General features: G+C 46.0%; 1 protein-coding gene across 3 annotated transcripts in view; it reads left to right on the plus strand.

Moving 5' to 3' along the window:
* Positions 1-19,013, plus strand: part of plxnb3 (plexin B3) — a 78,840-nt gene extending 59,827 nt beyond the window's left edge. For all 3 annotated transcript variants that reach the window (XM_064300563.1, XM_064300565.1, XM_064300564.1), the window contains exons 21-36: positions 504-652; positions 1,793-1,893; positions 2,691-2,908; positions 3,587-3,765; positions 4,419-4,485; positions 5,862-6,008; positions 6,918-7,077; positions 7,472-7,575; positions 9,298-9,385; positions 9,601-9,767; positions 10,901-11,061; positions 11,531-11,678; positions 12,441-12,505; positions 12,952-13,027; positions 14,618-14,692; positions 15,205-19,013. In XM_064300563.1, the coding sequence (XP_064156633.1) occupies positions 504-652; positions 1,793-1,893; positions 2,691-2,908; positions 3,587-3,765; positions 4,419-4,485; positions 5,862-6,008; positions 6,918-7,077; positions 7,472-7,575; positions 9,298-9,385; positions 9,601-9,767; positions 10,901-11,061; positions 11,531-11,678; positions 12,441-12,505; positions 12,952-13,027; positions 14,618-14,692; positions 15,205-15,309 (2,010 nt within the window). In that variant the 3' untranslated portion in view covers positions 15,310-19,013. The remainder of the gene's footprint in view (positions 1-503; positions 653-1,792; positions 1,894-2,690; positions 2,909-3,586; positions 3,766-4,418; positions 4,486-5,861; positions 6,009-6,917; positions 7,078-7,471; positions 7,576-9,297; positions 9,386-9,600; positions 9,768-10,900; positions 11,062-11,530; positions 11,679-12,440; positions 12,506-12,951; positions 13,028-14,617; positions 14,693-15,204) is intronic.

A 19,013-nucleotide genomic window follows, 5' to 3' on the forward strand; every position in this document is an offset into this window, starting at 1 on the left:
AGAGGTAGAACAGTACCCATGATGTGTGTGTGTGTGTCTGTGCTACACTGTGGTTGGCTCTCACACTAGTGATAGTTAAGGCAGTAGAGGTAGAACAGTACCCATCCTGTGTGTGTGTGTCTGTGCTACACTGGTTGACTCTCACACTAGTGATAGTTAAGGTGGTAGTGGTAGAACAGTACCCGTCCTGTGTGTGTCTCTGTGCTACACTGTGGTTGGCTCTCACACTAGTGATAGTTAAGGTGGTAGTGGTAGAACAGTACCCGTCCTGTGTGTGTGTGTCTGTGCTACACTGTGGTTGGCTCTCACACTAGTGATAGTTAAGGTGGTAGTGGTAGAACAGTACCCGTCCTGTGTGTGTGTCTCTGTGCTGTGCTGTGGTTGGCTCTCACACTAGTGATAGTTAAGGCAGTAGAGGTAGAACAGTACCCATGATGTGTGTTTGTCTCTGTGCTGTGCTGCGGTTAAGGCCGGGGACAGATGAGCGGGTCTCTGTGTTTAAGGTGGTGATGGGGAGGGTGAAGTTTGACCTGGGGCCCGTGCTGTACGACGGTGATGCTCTCTCCCCGCTCCCCCTCCCCGCACAAGTGGGCCTGGCAGCCGGGGCCGCGGTGGTGGTGCTCATCGTGCTGGTCATCATCCTCATGTACAGGTTTGTACCGGGACACGACCCAACACTGTGATAACCCAACACCATGTCACAACCCAACACCGTAACAACCCAGCACCGCAATACAACCTGACACTGTAACAACCTAGAACTGCAACGACCAAACACGATAACGCAACCCAACACTGTAACAACCCAGCACCGTGACACAGCCCAACACTGTAACCACCCAGCGCCATAACAGCCCAACACTGTAACCCAACACCCTAACAAAGAGAAGGACTCCCAAGACAGACAGTGGTCAAACACCACATTCAGAACCATCAGTATTGCACTGAATATTCAATTGAACAGTCTGTGTTGTATTGAATATCCAACTAAATTATAAAATGTAGAAAATGTTTCCAATACGAAAAAAAGACTTTAATTTTACTTTTTCTTATCAGCCTTCTGTATAAATTTCAGCCTTGAAATAATTAGCATTTTAAGCAGCTCTTAGTTCTTCTGGTTTCGTACCACGGCTCGGCAGTGAGTGGGCACTGGGCCCTGTGGCTGAGTCACACAGCCAGCGCTGGTGTGAACACACCTCTCAGATAACATATTGATGGCAAATATGTCCTTATGGGCTGTTGCACCGAAACTAATCTTCACAGCAATTAATTTGGGGGGAAAAAAAGAATAAATTAACCATGTAGACCTTTCTTTGTAAATGGCCCACAGGCTAAAAATGAAGAATTCTATTCCGTGGCATATTTTGAATCATTTGCATTAAATTGATTTATGGGAGCAATTTTTAATGATTTTCACATGGAGCTAGACTACATAACAGCACAGGGAGCTGGCCAGAGGTGAGGGAGAACTTATCATCGTAGCGTGAAATGTGCTGATTCTTCTTGGAGACCTGAACATGAACGTAAAGCACAGCGAACTTTACGATGGCCTTAATGAAGGCTCACTACACTGTAAAGATCAGCCGTGGCGTGTATCCTCATTCTACCTGCTACAAGCCATGGAAAGCCAAAACGAACACCAACAGAATGTCCGTTAAATTAAACGTGTAATTCTTGTATGAACGCAATCACGCCTTACTGCGCACGAGCAGTCCAGCGGACACTTCTTACGCGTGTCCTTGGTTTGGAAAGTGTGACGGAAGAGTCACGTGTGGTCTTCCTCCGTGTGCAGGAGGAAGAGTAAGCAAGCTCTGCGGGACTACAAGAAAGTGCTGGTTCAGCTGGAGACCCTGGAGATTAACGTGGGTGACCAGTGCAGGAAGGAGTTCACAGGTACACACCTGTACTACACACCTGTACTGCGCACCTGTACTTACACACCTGTACTGTGCTTCTGCACTACGCATCTGTGCTACACTCCTGTATAATGTACCTGTACTACACACATGTACTACACATCTTTACTATGCACCTAAGCTACACACTTGTACTACACTCCTGTACTATGCTCATGTACTTACACACCTGTGCTACGCACCTGTGCTGCACACCTGTACTTAAACTCCTGTACTACGCTCATGTATTTACACACCTGTACTATGCACCTGTACAACACACCTGTGCTATGCTCCTGTACTACACACCTGTACTTATACTCCTGTACTACGTTCATGTACTTACACACCTGTACTAGGCACTTGTACTACACTCCTGTGCTACGCTCCTGTGCTACACACCTGTACTACACTCCTGTGCTACACACCTGTACTAAGCTCCATCTTACACTGATCATCACCGCGGATGCTGTTTATCTGAGTATGGGCCAGGAGCATAGCCCCTGCCATTTTTAAATAATCTGAGCAAGCCGAATAAATGTAGAGCTATTTAAATCTGTTTGTCGTCTGGTGGTTGTATGTAAAGTAGTGGTTATGAAACCATTAGACACACTGAAGTCAAGTCTCAATCAACTCCATAACTCTTCATTTTAAAGTTGTATTACACACTTCTTATAAAAGCATTTGACCCTGTCAAAATGACATCTTGTACAATACAGTATTTTTCTTCTCATTTTCTCTCTCTCTCTCTCTCTCTCCTCTCTCTCCCTTCCTTCCTTCCTCCGTCTGTCCCAGATCTCATGACTGAGATGATGGACCTGAGCAGCGACGTTGGGGGTCCGGGGATCCCCCTCTTGGACTACCGCACGTACGCGGAGCGCGTTTTCTTCCCCGGCCAGCGGGGGGCGCCGCTGAGCCAGAACCTGGACCTGCCGGATTCCCGCCGGCAGACGGTGGAGCAGGGCCTGGGGCAGCTGAACAACCTGCTCAACAACCGCCTGTTCCTCATCAGGGTGAGTTCCTGGATTAGAGGGTCGGAGTCCCGACACTGCAGCTGTACGGTACAGATTAGAGCCTAGCGCTGTTTCTCCTTTCATTTGGTCTGCTAGACGGTTTGTTTGTTCTTCTTGGACATGGTGTTGTTTCAGTGATCAAGACTGACTGACAAAAAAGGTGCGTTGACTTTAAATCTAAAGTAACTCTAGCATGTAATTGAGTATCAAAAGTATCAACAGACGTCACTGCAGTATTGAGACGGCATGTCACCGTACTACTGTGTGTGTGTACATGTTCATGTGCATCTGTTTGATTGTCTGTGTCTTTGACTGTCTGTGCGTGCGTGGGTGTGTGCATGTGTGTTTGTGTGTGAGTGTGCATTTTTGTGAGTGCGTTCGTGTGCATGTGAGTGTGCGCATGTGAGCGTATGTGCGTTCGTGTGTGCATGTGCGCATTTGTGTGTGAGTGTGCATGTTTGTGAGTGTGTGTTTGTGCATGTGTGAGTGTGCATGTGCGTGTGTGCATGTGAGCGTATGTGCGTTCGTGTGTGCATGTTTGTGAGTGTGTGTTTGTGCACGTGCGTGGGCCTGTGTGTGTATGTACTGTATATATGTCTTTTCGCTCCTCTTCCGTGTATGTGAGCTCTCTCTCTCCCTCCCTCCCTCCTCCCTCCCTCCCCCCCCCCCCCTCCTCAGTTCATCCACACCCTGGAGGCGCAGCAGAGCTTCTCCCAGAGGGACCGGGGCTACGTGGCGTCCCTGCTCACCATGGCCCTGCACGACAAGCTGGAGTACTTCACCGACGTCATGAAGACGCTGCTCGGCGACCTGGTGCAGCAGTACGTGGACAAGAACCCCAAACTCATGCTGCGCAGGTATGCGCTTACTGAACCCCCGAACACACCTGGGCACAGTCCCCAGGACCTCCCCCCCTCTCCCCACCCCACCCCCTCAGACCGGTTCTGTCTGTGTACCCCAGAATCAGGCACATGTTCCCCACAATCTGAACCTCATCAGCAGCGCTGCCCAACCCTGCTTTTGGAAATCTACCGTCCCGTAGGTTTTCATTTCACGACTACTAATTAGCAGCTCAAGGAGTTCTCTAGCTGTTGAGTGAGGTGTGGCTTTGTTAGGGTTGGAGTGAAAACCTATGGGGAGGTAGATCTCCAGGAGCAGGGTTGGGCAGCCCTGCTCTACACCCTAGGTTTTCAACAGGGGGGTCCATGAACCACTGGGGGGTCCGTTCTTGAAAGTACTCTAGGGGGTCCGTGGCGAGACTTGATATGCGATGGTTATATATAAATTTGAGAAAATATTTTTAAAAAATATGAAACCCTTTTTTGAAGTGGAGACTCTTTTATGATAGGGGATCCCCTGGAAGCCTTTGAGCCTGGTTGGGGGTCCCGGGAAGGAAACAGTTTGAACACCTCGGGTCTACATTGCGGAGTCTCTTCATCACTGGAGTGCGTACAGACTTCATACAGACTGCGTGGGGCTGTACTGATCACTCTACTGTCTGTTCCTCTAGGACTGAAACAGTGGTGGAGAAGATGCTGACCAACTGGATGTCCATCTGCCTCTATTCCTTCCTCAAGGTGTGTGTGTGTGTTTGTGTGTGTAGGTGTCTGTCTGTCTGTCTGTGTGTTTGTGTGTGTGTGCAAGTGCGTCCGTCGATGTGTGTGTGTCTGTGTGTGTGTGAATGTGCGTTCGTCGATGTGTGTGTTGCTGTGTGTGGTCGTGTGTGTGCGTCTCTGTGTGTGGTGTGCAGTGGTCTTTGTGTTTTTTGTGCGAGATGTGTACAGACTTCTCTCTCCTGCTGAAGGAGGTTGTAACAGACTCTCTCTCTCCTGCTGAAGGAGGTTGTAACAGACTCTCTCTCTCCTGCTGAAGGAGGTTGTAACAGACTCTCTCTCTCCCGCTGAGGGAGGTTGTAACAGACTCTCTCTCCTGCTGAAGGAGGTTGTAACAGACTCTCTCTCCTGCTGAAGGAGGTTGTAACAGACTCTCTCTCCTGCTGAAGGAGGTTGTAACAGACTCTCTCTCTCCTGCTGAAGGAGGTTGTAACAGACTCTCTCTCCTGCTGAAGGAGGTTGTAACAGACTCTCTCTCTCCTGCTGAAGGAGGTTGTAACAGACTCTCTCTCTCCTGCTGAAGGAGGTTGTAACAGACTCTCTCTCTCCCACTGAGGGAGGTTGTAACAGACTCTCTCTCCTGCTGAAGGAGGTTGTAACAGACTCTCTCTCCTGCTGAGGGAGGTTGTAACAGACTCTCTCTCTCCTGCTGAGGGAGGTTGTAACAGACTCTCTCTCTCCTGCTGAAGGAGGTTGTAACAGACTCTCTCTCTCCTGCTGAAGGAGGTTGTAACAGACTCTCTCTCCTGCTGAGGGAGGTTGTAACAGACTCTCTCTCCCGCTGAGGGAGGTTGTAACAGACTCTCTCTCTCCTGCTGAAGGAGGTTGTAACAGACTCTCTCTCTCCTGCTGAAGGAGGTTGTAACAGACTCTCTCTCCTGCTGAGGGAGGTTGTAACAGACTCTCTCTCCTGCTGAAGGAGGTTGTAACAGACTCTCTCTCTCCTGCTGAGGGAGGTTGTAACAGACTCTCTCTCTCTCCTGCTGAAGGAGGTTGTAACAGACTCTCTCTCTCCTGCTGAGGGAGGTTGTAACAGACTCTCTCTCTCCTGCTGAGGGAGGTTGTAACAGACTCTCTCCTGCTGAGGAGGTTGTAACAGACTCTCTCTCTCTCCTGCTGAGGGAGGTTGTAACAGACTCTCTCTCCTGCTGAAGGAGGTTGTAACAGACTCTCTCTCTCCTCTCTCCTGCTGAGGAGGTTGTAACAGACTCCCTCTCTCTCTCTCTCTCCTGCTGAAGGAGGTTGTAACAGACTCTCTCTCTCCTGCTGAAGGAGGTTGTAACAGACTCTCTCTCTCCTGCTGAAGGAGGTTGTAACAGACTCTCTCTCTCCCGCTGAAGGAGGTTGCTGGGGAGCCCCTGTACATGCTGTACCGGGCCATTAAGTACCAGGTGGATAAAGGGCCCGTGGACGCAGTGACGGGGAAGGCCAAGCGCACGCTCAACGACAGCCACCTGCTCCGAGAAGACATCGACTACTGCTCTATGGTCAGCCTCGCGTCCTCCGTCCGTCTGTCTTTCTGCTGCCTGCTCCACACACTCCCTCCTCTCTTCCCTCTTCTCTCCCCTGTTACAGGTACTCTCCATCTCTGTCTTTCTGCTGCCTGCTCCACACAATCCCCCCCTTTCCCTCTCTTCCCTCTCTTCCCTCTGTTACAGGACTCATCCATCCTTCTGTCTTTCTACTACCTACTCTACACACTCCCTCCATCTACCCTCTCTTCCCTCTTTTCCCTCTTTTTCCTCTGTTACAGGGGTCCTTCATCCATCTGTCATTCCACTGCCTGGTCTCACCATGGATCATCCAACCCCGCTTTAATCTTTCTACCTTTTATGAATTGCTGCAGACAAGCCTGGTGTCTCTCCTTGAATGTGAATAGTAATTAGTGTGGAACGTTGAATCTGGGTATTTCAGTGTGGAAATGCATTGTGGTGGCAGTGTGGTATAATGGGTAAGTAGCTGGTATTGTAACCTGAAGGTTGCAGGTTCAATTCCCAGGTAGGACCCTGCCGTTGTAACCTTGAGAAAGGTACTTAACCGGCATTGCTTCAGTATATATCCAGCTGTATAAATGAATGCAATGTTAATGCTGTGTGAAAATTGTGTAAGTGCCTGTAATGTAGTGTAATGCCTAATGCTAAATGCCTGTAATGTAATGTAGTGTAATGGCTAATGCTAAATGCCTGTAATGTAATGTAATGTAATGGCTAATGCTAAATGCCTGTAATGTAATGTAATGGCTAATGCTAAATGCCTGTAATGTAATGTAATGGCTAATGCTAAATGCCTGTAATGTAATGTAATGTAATGTAATGTAATGGCTAATGCTAAATGCCTGTAATGTAATGTAGTGTAATGCATTCCCCCCCATTGTCTCTTTTCCTTGCGCGTGCCAGACCCTGACGGTGCTGCTGAAGAGCGGGTCCGAGGTCCAGCACTGCCCGGTCAAGGTTCTGGACACGGACACCATCACGCAGGTCAAGGACAAGATCCTGGACCAGACGTACAAGGGGGCGCCGTTCTCCCAGCGGCCGGCGGCCGACTCGCTGGACCTGGGTACGCCTGTCGTCGCCGCCACGCGCTCACGCGTAGCCGCGGCGATGTAAACAACCTTAGCGTCGCGCGCCTTTTAACGGCTGCCGCTGCTTTTCAGCTGGAATAGCGACTCCCAAGCGGCTAGGCTTCCGTGGGAGAGTGAGCCGGAAAAAAGGCTCTGGAATTACAGCATTTATAACGTTCCGGAGTCATTTTACTGCTCAACGACACAGGAGCTGCAAGAGCAGAACTGAGATGTGCTTTTAGATTAACTGCATAAATGTCTCTGTGTGTGTCTTAGCTTTTCGCATATAGAATAGAACAGAATAGAGTAGAATAGAATAGAGCTTTATTTTTTCAGGTGAACATATTGGCATATGACAGCCAAGTGTCTTAACAGTGTGCCTTTGTACAGAGTGGCGATCCGGACAGGCAGGTCACCTGACCCTGTCTGATGATGATGTCACCGCCATCGTCCAGGGACGCTGGAAGAGGCTCAACACCCTGCAGCACTACAAGGTTGGCCACTCCCACTGCAGCGGTCCACACAGGGCCTGATTTGCTTAAGCCGCGTTTCCACCGCAGGAACTATACCCCGGAACTAGGAACCTTTTGAGGAACTCAGTGCGTTTCCACCGCAGGAACTAGGGTCTAAATTTAGTTCTGGGGGCTTTGTTTTACCCCCCAAAACGTTCCTGCTCGGGGGGTAGTACTTTCCGAAAGTACAGGAACCTTTTGGGTGGAGCTTGCAGCGCTGAACATTTCTGATTGGTCGAGTACTCGTAGCGTTTGTGTTGTATTTATTTTCCGCCATTACCCGCCATGTTTGAAAATATGCAGCGGCAAACCAATTTATTTTCATAATAACTTCAAATCAAACTTGTATGTTATGCGGCGCAGTAGCCTACTTTTGGTTATAGCCTATCAACGTCTTGGAATTATAACGTGTGCTCTTCTGTTCTTTTCTTGCTTTAGTATTCGTTTTATAAAATGCTAAGCATTCGTGCTGGGACAGCATATTACGTAGGCTACCAAAACATTCAAACGGATTAATTCGGTTGCTGAATATTTTCTTCCGGATTTTCTTTGTTAGCCCGTTGTAATTGACTCAAAACGTTTGATACAGTTATGTGAGGTATGCGGTAGTTCTGCATAATTAACATTGGTGATACAGTACAAGCAAACTGGAAATCACCTTCCGCACTTTTTATCCGGGTAAAATAACAGGTTAATTCTAGTAATCTTCCCTTTAGCTTTTTCAGACTGCCGTAATTTTACTCAATTTTACTGCCATTTTTCAATTCCACGAAAAGACCAGGAAGACTATGGACTCATTTATGGTGCATGGTTCGCATCTGGAGGGCACACTTCGCTGCTCGGCTAGCAGTAACTTCGAAGGAAAGCAAACGGTGGCTGTACCACTACTAATTTACATTTTCACGCAAGTCCGAGTTTTCGTTCTATTCTTGTCATTTTGCGATTAGCCTATATGGAATTGTCGACGAGAAAGTAATAAAACAGCTAATTGTTTACAACGTGTGCATGTTTTCTGCTGTTAATGAATGTGTTTGAGAGGATATATGAAAATCAATAAATACAAAAGTAATCATATATAGTCATTGTTGGTAACCCGTTGTATACAAGTGGAATAAACCCCTCCGGTCTGTCCCGGTTATTAGAAAATAATGTAGGCTACTTCGGTGGTAGTATGGGGTTACAGAAGAAATCATATGACAGATGAACCGACGACAACGTCAGTGGGCTAATTTGCCTAATCTTCGCGGTACTTTAGACCCCGGTGGAAACGCAGACAACCATTGGCTGAAGGAACCTTTTAGTTCCTGGTAAAGTAGTTCCTGGGACTGAAAGTTCCGGGTAATTTTGGTGGAAACGCGGCTTTAGACTTCCAGCGCATGCTAAACTAATAACACGACCAGTGATTGGTGCAAAACAAATACTGTGACCAATCATGGTTCATGTTATTGGTCTTGTGTGTGCTGAAAGTTTTTGCACATGCTTAAAGCTCTTGGTAAATCAGCCTCTGTAACCTGGCAAATGCATTTTCAAACACAGTATTCAGCTCTCACCTCATGTTCTCTCTCTTCTGCTTTCTCTCATTCTCTCTTTTCCTCTTTTTTCTTCCTCTTCTTTTTGTGCTGGTGATTTCTCCTCTTCCCCTTCTTCTTCTCTTTCTCTCCCTCGCTCTTTTCCCCCTCCCCCCCCCCCCCCCCCCCCCCCCAGGTGCCGGATGGTGCCACCGTGGCTCTTATCCCTCGCTCCCAGAGTTCTGTGCAAATGGGCGTCAGTCAGGTCTACCAGACTGGAGAGAGTAAGCTCCGCCCCCACTTCCCGTTAATACTGTCTCACAACAAATCACTGCAACCTTGTGAGTGTGTGAGTGAGTGCAGAAGTGTGTGCTTGTGATTGTGTGTGTGTGTTGATGAGTGTGTGTGGATGAGTGTGTGTGGATAAGTGTGTGTGTGTGTGTGTGTAGATGAGTGTGGGGGTGTGTACGTGTTTGTGACAAAGCTCTGTGTCTTGCAGAGACGCCCATGTTGGAAGGTGAGGAAGAGGAAGGTGTGCGTTTGTGGCACCTGGTGAAGTCCAGCGAGGATCCCGAAATTCCCAAACACCGCAAGAGCAGCATGAGGGAGCGGGAGAGAGCCAAGGCCATCCCTGAAATCTACCTCACCCGCTTGCTGTCCATGAAGGTGCCGCTGACTCACTGTCCCCATTTTTATACCCTAACTATCTCCATTTCTGTACCATAGAAATATCCAATATCTGTACCATAACCGTCCCGTTTTTGTACCATAGAAATCTCCAATATCTGTACCATAGCTTTGCCTGTTTCTATACCATAGAAATATCCAATATCTGTACTAGAGCTTTGCCTGTTTCTGTACCATAGAAATCTGCAATATCTGTACCAACTCCATTATCATAGCTGTCTATGTACACCAGCGCTATTCAACTCCAGGTCCTGCAGATAGTGCCGTCTGCAGGTATTTGGTCCAACCATGCTCTACACCACCAGATTTCAGGAATTATTATACCTCGTTGGTCCAGGAAGTGAGCTCATTAGTGAAATCCGGTGGTGTAGCGCATAGTTGGAGTAAATACCTGGTGACACTGCGACCTGCAGGACCTGGAGTTGAGTAGCCCTGCTGTACACGGCTGCTAGCGTAGTAGCCACGCGGGTGTGAGACTCACCAGAAGCTGTCTAAACCATCGGTAGCTGGCGGTGGAAGCGGAAATGTGTGGTGAATCTGTGCAGCTTCGGGGTGTGTAATGGGGTGTGTAGCGGGTGTGTATAAGGTGTGTAGCGGGTGTGTGACGGGGTGTGTAATGGGTGTGTAACGGGGTGTGTAAAGGGTGTGTAACGGGGTGTGTAGCGGGTGTGTATAAGGTGTGTAACGGGTGTGTAACGGGATGTGTAATGGGGTGTGTAGCAGGTGTGTATAAGGTGTGTAGCGGGTGTGTGACGGGGTGTGCAATGGGTGTGTAATGGGTGTGTAACGGGGTGTGTAAAGGGTGTGTAACGGGGTGTGTAGCGGGTGTGCATAAGGTGTGTAGCGGAGTGTGTAATGGGGTGTGTAGCGGAGTGTGTAACGGGGTGTGTAGCGGGTGTGTAACGGGGTGTGTAGCGGGGGTGTATAAGGTTTTGTAACGGGGTGTGTAGCGGGTGTGTAACGGGGTGTGTAGCGGGTGTGTAACAGGTGTGTAATGGGTGTGTAACAGGTGTGTAATGGAGTGTGTAGCGGGTGTGTAACAGGTGTGTAATGGGTGTGTAACAGGTGTGTATAAGGTGTGTAACGGGGTGTGTGTTTCTCCGCCTCCCCAGGGCACGCTGCAGAAGTTTGTGGACGACGTGTTTGTGGCCATACTCAGCACCAAGCGGCCGCCGCCCATCGCCGTGCGCTTCTTCTTCGACTTCCTGGACGAAATGGCGTTGAAGCACGGCATCGAGGACCCGGAGACCGTGCACATCTGGAAGACGAACAGGTGCGCACGCACATCTGCATTTTATCCACGGTTAATTTGTTTTACACTAACATGATTTGTAGATAGAAACTGCACTCAAATTAAAAAAAGACATTGTGCCTGCCTGGTTTCTTTATTATTCAGTATTCTTGTAAAAGTTTTTGAAAGCATTCATACACAGGCAGGCTTTGCCACCATGCAAACTGCGCAGTTGCTTGCGGGCCCCCTGCTGGCCAGAAGCGGAATCCTCTTTATTAACCTTGAATATCATAGAAAAAGAAATCATTTAAAAAGAACTCAAGAAATTACCCCTGGCTTTCGGCAATATGGCAGGATTTCGCTTTGAGTACTGTAGCTTTTAAAGTGAACGGCTTTGTATAAAAAATGTATAAATTTGCGACTTCATTCATATAAGGGTGCCCTTTATGGTCTTAATAATCTCCCAGGGTGTGATTATCTGAGCCCTCTTTGTCTCTCTCTCTCTGTACAGCTTGCCCTTGCGGTTCTGGGTGAACATCTTGAAGAACCCGCAGTTCGTCTTTGACGTGCAGGTGACGGACAGCGTGGACGCGGTGCTGTCCGTCATCGCTCAGACCTTCATCGACTCGTGCACCACGTCCGAGCACAAAGTGGGCCGGGTCAGTACCCCGCTAATAACAATAATAATAAAAATAATCATGTATTTTATTTGTATAGTGCCTTTCCAGAGCCCAAGGTCACCTAACAAGGTGAAAAACCAAGGGGCGGTATGTACAAGAAGGAAAACGGATACATAGGACACAAACACAGTGGAGAGTAGAGAGTAAAATATTAAGGCAAAACATAAACATGCTAATCAAAGCAATATTGGAACCCAAATGTCGGTTAACCCATTGAAGAGTACGTTTTTTGGAATGTTTTTTAAAACTTCCAAGTCCGTGTTCTAGAACTCCACTGCTTTCAGTTGCCAGTGGTGACTGTTACATCATTACATATTACATTACAGGCATTTAGCAGACGCTCTTATCCAGAGCGACTTACAACTTACATACATTTTGCTGTATCATTACAGCTGGATTAACTGAAGCAATGCAGGTTAAGTCCTTCAGGACATGCAGGTCACCGGATCGACCTGCGCTTCTTACAAGTCTATTTCCTTACCACTGTGCTAACGCGTCCTAGTACATCAGTATTAGATGCATTAGCCTTAATCAATATTTGGATCTTCACCTAAGGCATCAAGGGTGGTCTTGTTGTCTTTTTCCCCCCACTAGAGTGTTCTTTCCTTTGGCCTGCCTCTTCTGTATCTAGACACGACCCCTCTTTATTTTTCATCCGATCCTGTCGTTTGCGGTTGTGGCAGGTGCTGGAAATTGTGGTGCTGACAGTTGACGATGCCATTTCTGTTCTGTTCCTTGCAGGACTCTCCCGTGAACAAATTGTTATACGCCAGAGAGATCCCCAGATACAAGCAGCTGGTTGAAAGGTGATTGTGATCCACCATTCAGTCTGCTTTGGTCATGCACAGCAGTTCAGTTGTATACAAGACTACTGAAGCAGTAGTGAGAAAGTTGACATCTTAGGAAATGTAAATTGAGACTTTCAGCTCGTAGCTCAGCATTTGTATTCTAAATTAGCGGTGTAGAATCATGCATGGACAGCTATGTAATTGCGCAATAGTAATTGTTACTTATTAATCTGAAGCAGATTTGCTATCGGGCTGATTCCATTCGCTTGTGTCACTGTGTGTCTACTGTGGAGGTGCAATGTGTTCGATAAACAGTCAGCATGCATCCTATAATTATGCATCACAAGGACTCGCAAAAAATGTGTCTCAAGGAGTCAATCTGTGAGTGAGTCGCTTAGTGAGTCACTGAGTGAGTTGCTGAGTGAATGAATGAATGAATCTGTGAATGAATCTGTGTTCTGCAGGTATTACAGCGATATCCACAGTGCGGTTTCGGGCTGCTACCAGGAGATGAACTCCACCCTCACGGAGCTATCGGGGGTGAGTGGTCGCCAGCGGTCCTGTGTGGAATCGTACCGTTTCTGCTCTCTCTGCTCTCTCCCTTTTCCCCCGCAGCCCATTGGTCAGTTCAAAAAGGTGAAGGAAAGGTTACTTCCTGTTTGGATGAAAGGCAGAGAGGAATGTTCGGAATGGGGTTAAGGGTTTTATCGAGAGTTTCGTGAGCTAAATTCCTGGCCGCTGCTGTACTGTACGTGGAGTCTAGGGTGAGGGGGGGGGAATCCCACCGTATTTGTCAGGTTTTTTTCTTTTTTACCAAAGTCTGTTTACCACGCAATTTTGAAACAGGAAACCGCACATGGAGGGGATAATTATGATAATCACACTGTAGAACATCCATTTTACCAGCCTGTCAAGCCTGAACCCATCTTTGGATGTTCTTTTTTTAAAATCCCTGTAGCGTGTTGCCATGGATCCTCACTAATGGTTGTATAACTACTAGCTCTGTAGTTTACACAGGTCTTCTTTTTACAGTTATTCTGTGCTGCCCAAATGCCACAGTTTCACATTCTATTAAGAATCTTACACAATATTTATGTTTCGAGCTGTTTCCTGTTTCCACAGAAACACACACACACACACACACACATACACTTGCATACATAAAACGACATCGTCATTTGTGTCATTCTGTGGTGCTTAACGGCTCAGTCTAAAGCAAACCGATTCGCCTATTCAGCCGAGTTTAATTGCTGAAATAGTTTCAGAACTGCCGTGTTGCGCTTGGCAACGGCAGAGCTTGTCTCGGTTACTTGGTCTGGAATGAAAAATGCAGATAGTATGTTTGAGTCCGTGTTTCCATTAGAGGGACTCATGTTGACATTCATTATAGACGATGTCGGCGTGTCAGTTGGATGCGACATGCCGAACGCATGCATATTTGCTTGCCTTTATGTGCGCTGTTTAATGGAAACGTAGCCTACTGTATGCCTTCCAGCGCTGTGCAAATACTGCTATAACTCTGGTTAAATTACTGTGAACTTAGCCTGGACTGACATTTGTTAAAGTTGATTATGTTCAATGATACGATCATTTTATCCGACAGTAATCATGGATGCTCAGGGGTAGACCAATGTCTGGATCGAGGTTGCCGTCAAACCACTTGCGTCAATTCCTGAGCAGACACCAACCCAACGCTTGGGAAAGTCATAATTGTAAAGTGGATAAAGGAATAAGCGTCTTACCATTACATGTAAAGTCGATTGGCGTGTTATTTTCTTTTTGTGTGTGTGTGTATTTACTCTAAACACTTCAATTTAATTTGAATATTCATATTCATATCATCAACAAGGCCCGGGACCCCCACTGACACTGTCTGTTATCCTGACCCCCACAGACATCAAACAGACATATAGAACTTGTACTTATTCTTATAATACTTTTTCCATTGCAATATGTTTATCCTTGCACTATGTTTATTGTTTATTGTTTGCTCTATGTCTATGTTTATTGTATTGTATTTTATTTTATTTTATGTTTATTGTTATGCATCATCAGACCAAAGCAAATTCCTTGTATGTGAAAACCTACTTGGCAATGAACCTGTTTCTGATTCTGATTCTGATATTTCAGAGCTTTGCGTCAGAGATGAACAGTTTGGTGGCGCTGCATGAACTCTACAAATACATCAATAAGTACTACGACCAAGTAAGTGCGTCAGCGATCCAGCTGAACCTGCACAGGGAACATCGAGACCTGAAGAACCGCCACTGCACCACTGGCGCCTGTCATTTTCTCTTGTCATTAGGTTCATTCTCCATCTTCAGAGCAACAGTTTAACCTTTCTAATGAGCTATATCCTGCTGAAAAAATGTTAAATACCGTGTGTGTAAAATAGCGTGGGTTTGGACCATAAACGGTACATTTACCCAAGGCATTGGTATATTATATGTCATTAGTCACATGCACAGATCTACCCAACCGCCCCCCCCCCCCCCCTTGGTGTGGAATCGTAATCTAAGCTTTCCCCTCCCCCCTCCCCACCAACCGAACCCCAGCCCACCCCCCACCCCCACCCCCGATCCTTAATCTCAGTTTCCCCCACAGGCCCTCCACGCTTTATATACCCTCCGTAGAGACTCCACAGAGCGCCCGGCCCGGTCACCATAACCGCGTTGACTTAACCCCGCTGAAATGTCATTTCCTGTTTACCTGCGCAGATCATCATGGCCCTGGAAGAGGACGCCGCCGGGCAGAAGATGCAGCTGGCCTACCGTCTGCAGCAGGTCGCCGCCTTGGTGGAGAACAAAGTCACCGACCTTTGACCCCTGCTGACTGTCGCCAGCAAATGGCGTTGGAGCAGGGCGCTGCACTCAGGGGGCGGGGGGGGGGGCCAGCTGAGGTTCACGAACCCCAGTGGAAATACAAGCCTGTGCTGACACTGGAGCCCTCAATCAATTCCTCTTTGGAAAATTGGATTTCTTTTTAGGAATTTTCTAAAAATGGATTTGGCAAGGGAACTTAAAAAAAAAAAAAAAAAAAAAATCATTTGTCGGAATAATGAAAATGACAAAGCAGGAAATCGTTTTTGTTCTGCGGGTGCGTGTGTGTGTGTGTGTGATCGCCGTTAGCACGCGTGTGAGCATGTGCAAGTGGACGTGTGTGCTTTTGAGTCGGTGAGCCGTCACAAATTGCGGTAATGGCTGTCGTGGTCAGTGAATTATCGGATTCGCATTTTTTGTGCATTTTCTGATTCCAGGGGTCTTTTTTTTCATAATCGTGGGAGCACTGAAAGTGAATCTGCAGAATGTGCTGTTAAACCTGTGGGAAAAGTAATGGCATTTTTAACAGGTTTTGTGTTGCATTTTCAGGAAGCACCACTTAAGACACCGGTCATGATGCTGGAGATCTCTGTTTAGTTGCTAGTTTATTCCTACCAGTTGGACGGACGCAAGCTATTTATACTTAAATGAAAACCAGCTAGAAAATGATAAACATCCAAGAGCATGTTCTGATGTTTTAAGTGTCTGAACTATCATGTGTCTCATCATTTGTGTGGATGTGACGAAACGGTGGGAATATTGTGGTTACTGCCTCAGACTGAGGGAGAAGTCATGCAGTATGGGGAGAAATTTTTTAAGGATGAAAAAAATGTCCACAGTCAATCTTTTTAAATGTGAAAATTTGAAAGGGGTTTTGTAGTCGTATGCATATTAATCCTGTTCCGTTTAATTCCGAACAGAAATGTCTCCGTTTTTAAAATGCAGTTGCAGTTGTATTATCAGCCTGTTTAAAATGGTTGCACATATAGTTTGAATAATTCTTCTCTGTTTGAGCCCTGACTTAACCAATAGGCAGTCATTTGAACTGAAGCACCGATACAGCAATTTGCTGTTTTATTTGTTTCCAAGAAGATGGGAGTTTTTCCTCAGCAAGGGAAATGGAAACTGTTTGTATATCTCTACTGTTAATCTTTTTTTTCTGGGTTTCATTTGATATGAACTGGGTTATCTGGGTTAACTATCAATGGAATGGTGCGGGAAATATTGAGAATCTGTTGTTGCTTAAAGATGATTCTTAAGCAGGTTCAACACAGATTCTGCTAGATATTAAGGAGCTTAGGCTGTTTTCTGTGCTTTCAATATCAACTGAAAATGAAACGATTTAAAATCTTGAACATATTTGCATATTTGTTCCCTGACTGGGCCTCTTCCACATGGTTCTCTGGGGTTCCAGTTGCCCAGTTGCTGTCAGATGACAAAGACTTACCCTGGGGCAACCCTTTTTAAATACATTTAAAAAAACAACAAAAAAAAACAACACTATTCATTTCAGTCAGCGATAGTCTCTGAGGTGTTTTCGTACACCTCAACTGAAATTAACAGTATTGGTTTGTTTGGGTCATCAAACAGCTTCTCATTTTATGTAAATATACAGCACTGCTTTGCCGGCAAGTGTGTAGCAATAAGGAGCACAGCAGTTGAGATGGGCGGGACCAGGTGATACGAGGCATACGATTGGTGGAAATGTGCACACAAGTAACCTGGGGGATGGTGTGGGGGGTGGGGGTGGGGGGGGCATTCTTAGATGGACACTGTATAGAGACTAACTTATTTACTGTAAATAGTGCTTATTTATACACAATTGCCAAATGTGCCTTCTTTTGAAACACTTTTTAAAAAAACGGTAACTGCTAAATGACACGTGCTTAAATGCATTTCCTGAAATGTTTGCCAAATAAAAACGGGTGTGGCAAAATGGCGGTGGATTTGTCCTCAGCAGCAATATCTGAATGAGCATCCGATTCGATAAAGGAAACATCAAACAGACCAATGGCTGATAAGTTCTGACGCTATTGTTGGTGATGGGAGCCAAATGAACTTTTTTTCCCCCCCTCATCGATTGGCTCTTGGGAGCTCCTGGATCGTCTTTCTGTATTGTTGGTCAGATTCCACACACACTCTCTGCCTAGGAACACATCTGCTTTTTATGATCGGATCGATCTTGCAGTGGCTCGAGTGGGGAAAAAGAGAAAAATGGCGGTGGTGTTGGTGTACATAGAGAGAGTTTTAGTAGAAATCTGTAGGTTGATTTTACGGTTATATTTACAGTTTTTGTTATTAACGTGTTTTTATCTGGCACTTTGTTTTACGTTTTGGTTTATTTTAGATCCCCCCCCCCCCCCACCACCACCTTATTTTTCTTTAAAACTTCTAGACAACGTGTAAAGCAAAATTTGGGTGCGCAGAAGAGTGTCATTTGTGAGCCCTGGGGCTATATGCAGGATACCTGTTAGGTTTATCTAGAGGGAAGCTTTACCCGGGTAACACAAAACATTCTCGCAATGTTGCTGCCATGTAGTGCCAATGTTATAACGTTCACAAAACATTCCATTAACACTGTGAGAACATTTTGTGTTAACTGGAAGGAATTTGCTTCTGTGCGTGGTGCATACAGAAATAAGAAATCTAAATCAGTGCCACCAGAGTCCTATATTGCACGAAACGTAGCCTTTCTGTTCATTTGTTTCTTTAATTTATTTCTATATTTATTTTTTATTTAACTGGAGGTATCTGGGTTGTTCCTCATGCCTTGTGAGGCAACAGCACAGTATTCCCCAACACCCCCTGCCAACTTTTACAACCTGTATAGTCGAAGAGCCAAAAACACCACTCCACACTGCTGTGAATGTTAGATTATTATTTATGCTTGTGTTCGCCTATTTGTGTTTAGCTGTCTGTGTTTTGCCGTTGGTAGTGTTCTTGGTTAGTATAATTTCCCCTTGCATGTTTGTGATTTAATATGTTCAGTGCTTGGCTGAATATTTGTGTATACTGCTTGGTTGGATGTTTGTATATGAGTGTGCGTGCGTTGGTGTGTGGGTGCTAAGCTTATAAATGTCTAGTCTTTGCGTGGATACACTTGTCGATGTCAGTAAAACAATTGCCACTGGCAGACAAAAAGATTCTTTTAGTAACAACTGACATTTTTGATACACTGAAGAGACTGATAGCACAAACAAAACTGAGTCTCCTGTCTTCCTGTTTGTCGTACTTTTCCCTGACCCCGTCAGACTCTTTCCAAGTCTGTTTCCTTTTCATCATTTCAAAATGGCTGTCAACTCTGCCCTCAGTAGAAGCAACAGAAAGAAACATTTTTCGTCATTCCGTTTCACGAAAGTGGTGAAGTAGTTGGGAATCGGGCCTGGGGATTTATGAGCACAATCCACAGTTGTTTTTTTTTTTAATGTCCCGAAGGAGAAGCAATAAGGAATGGCTTTCAGAAGGCCCTGGAGCTAAAAGAGGACTGGACCCAGCCTAATGTTTTACACTATTTTCTATTTGTATTGTGAATAGTTTGCTAACCATTGTGTATATGTGCCTGTAAATATCGTGAAGAGAATCCGTTCTTACTATACAGTTGAATGGAACTACTGTACTGCTGTATCATTTACTGAAATTTTGGAAGTTAAAAGGATGAATTGAATGATTTATATGGGGAAGAATAAAGTTATAATTTTAACATTGAA

Source organism: Anguilla rostrata, chromosome 11 (genome assembly GCF_018555375.3).
Source record: "Anguilla rostrata isolate EN2019 chromosome 11, ASM1855537v3, whole genome shotgun sequence".
NCBI classification, from domain to species: Eukaryota; Metazoa; Chordata; class Actinopteri; order Anguilliformes; family Anguillidae; genus Anguilla; species Anguilla rostrata.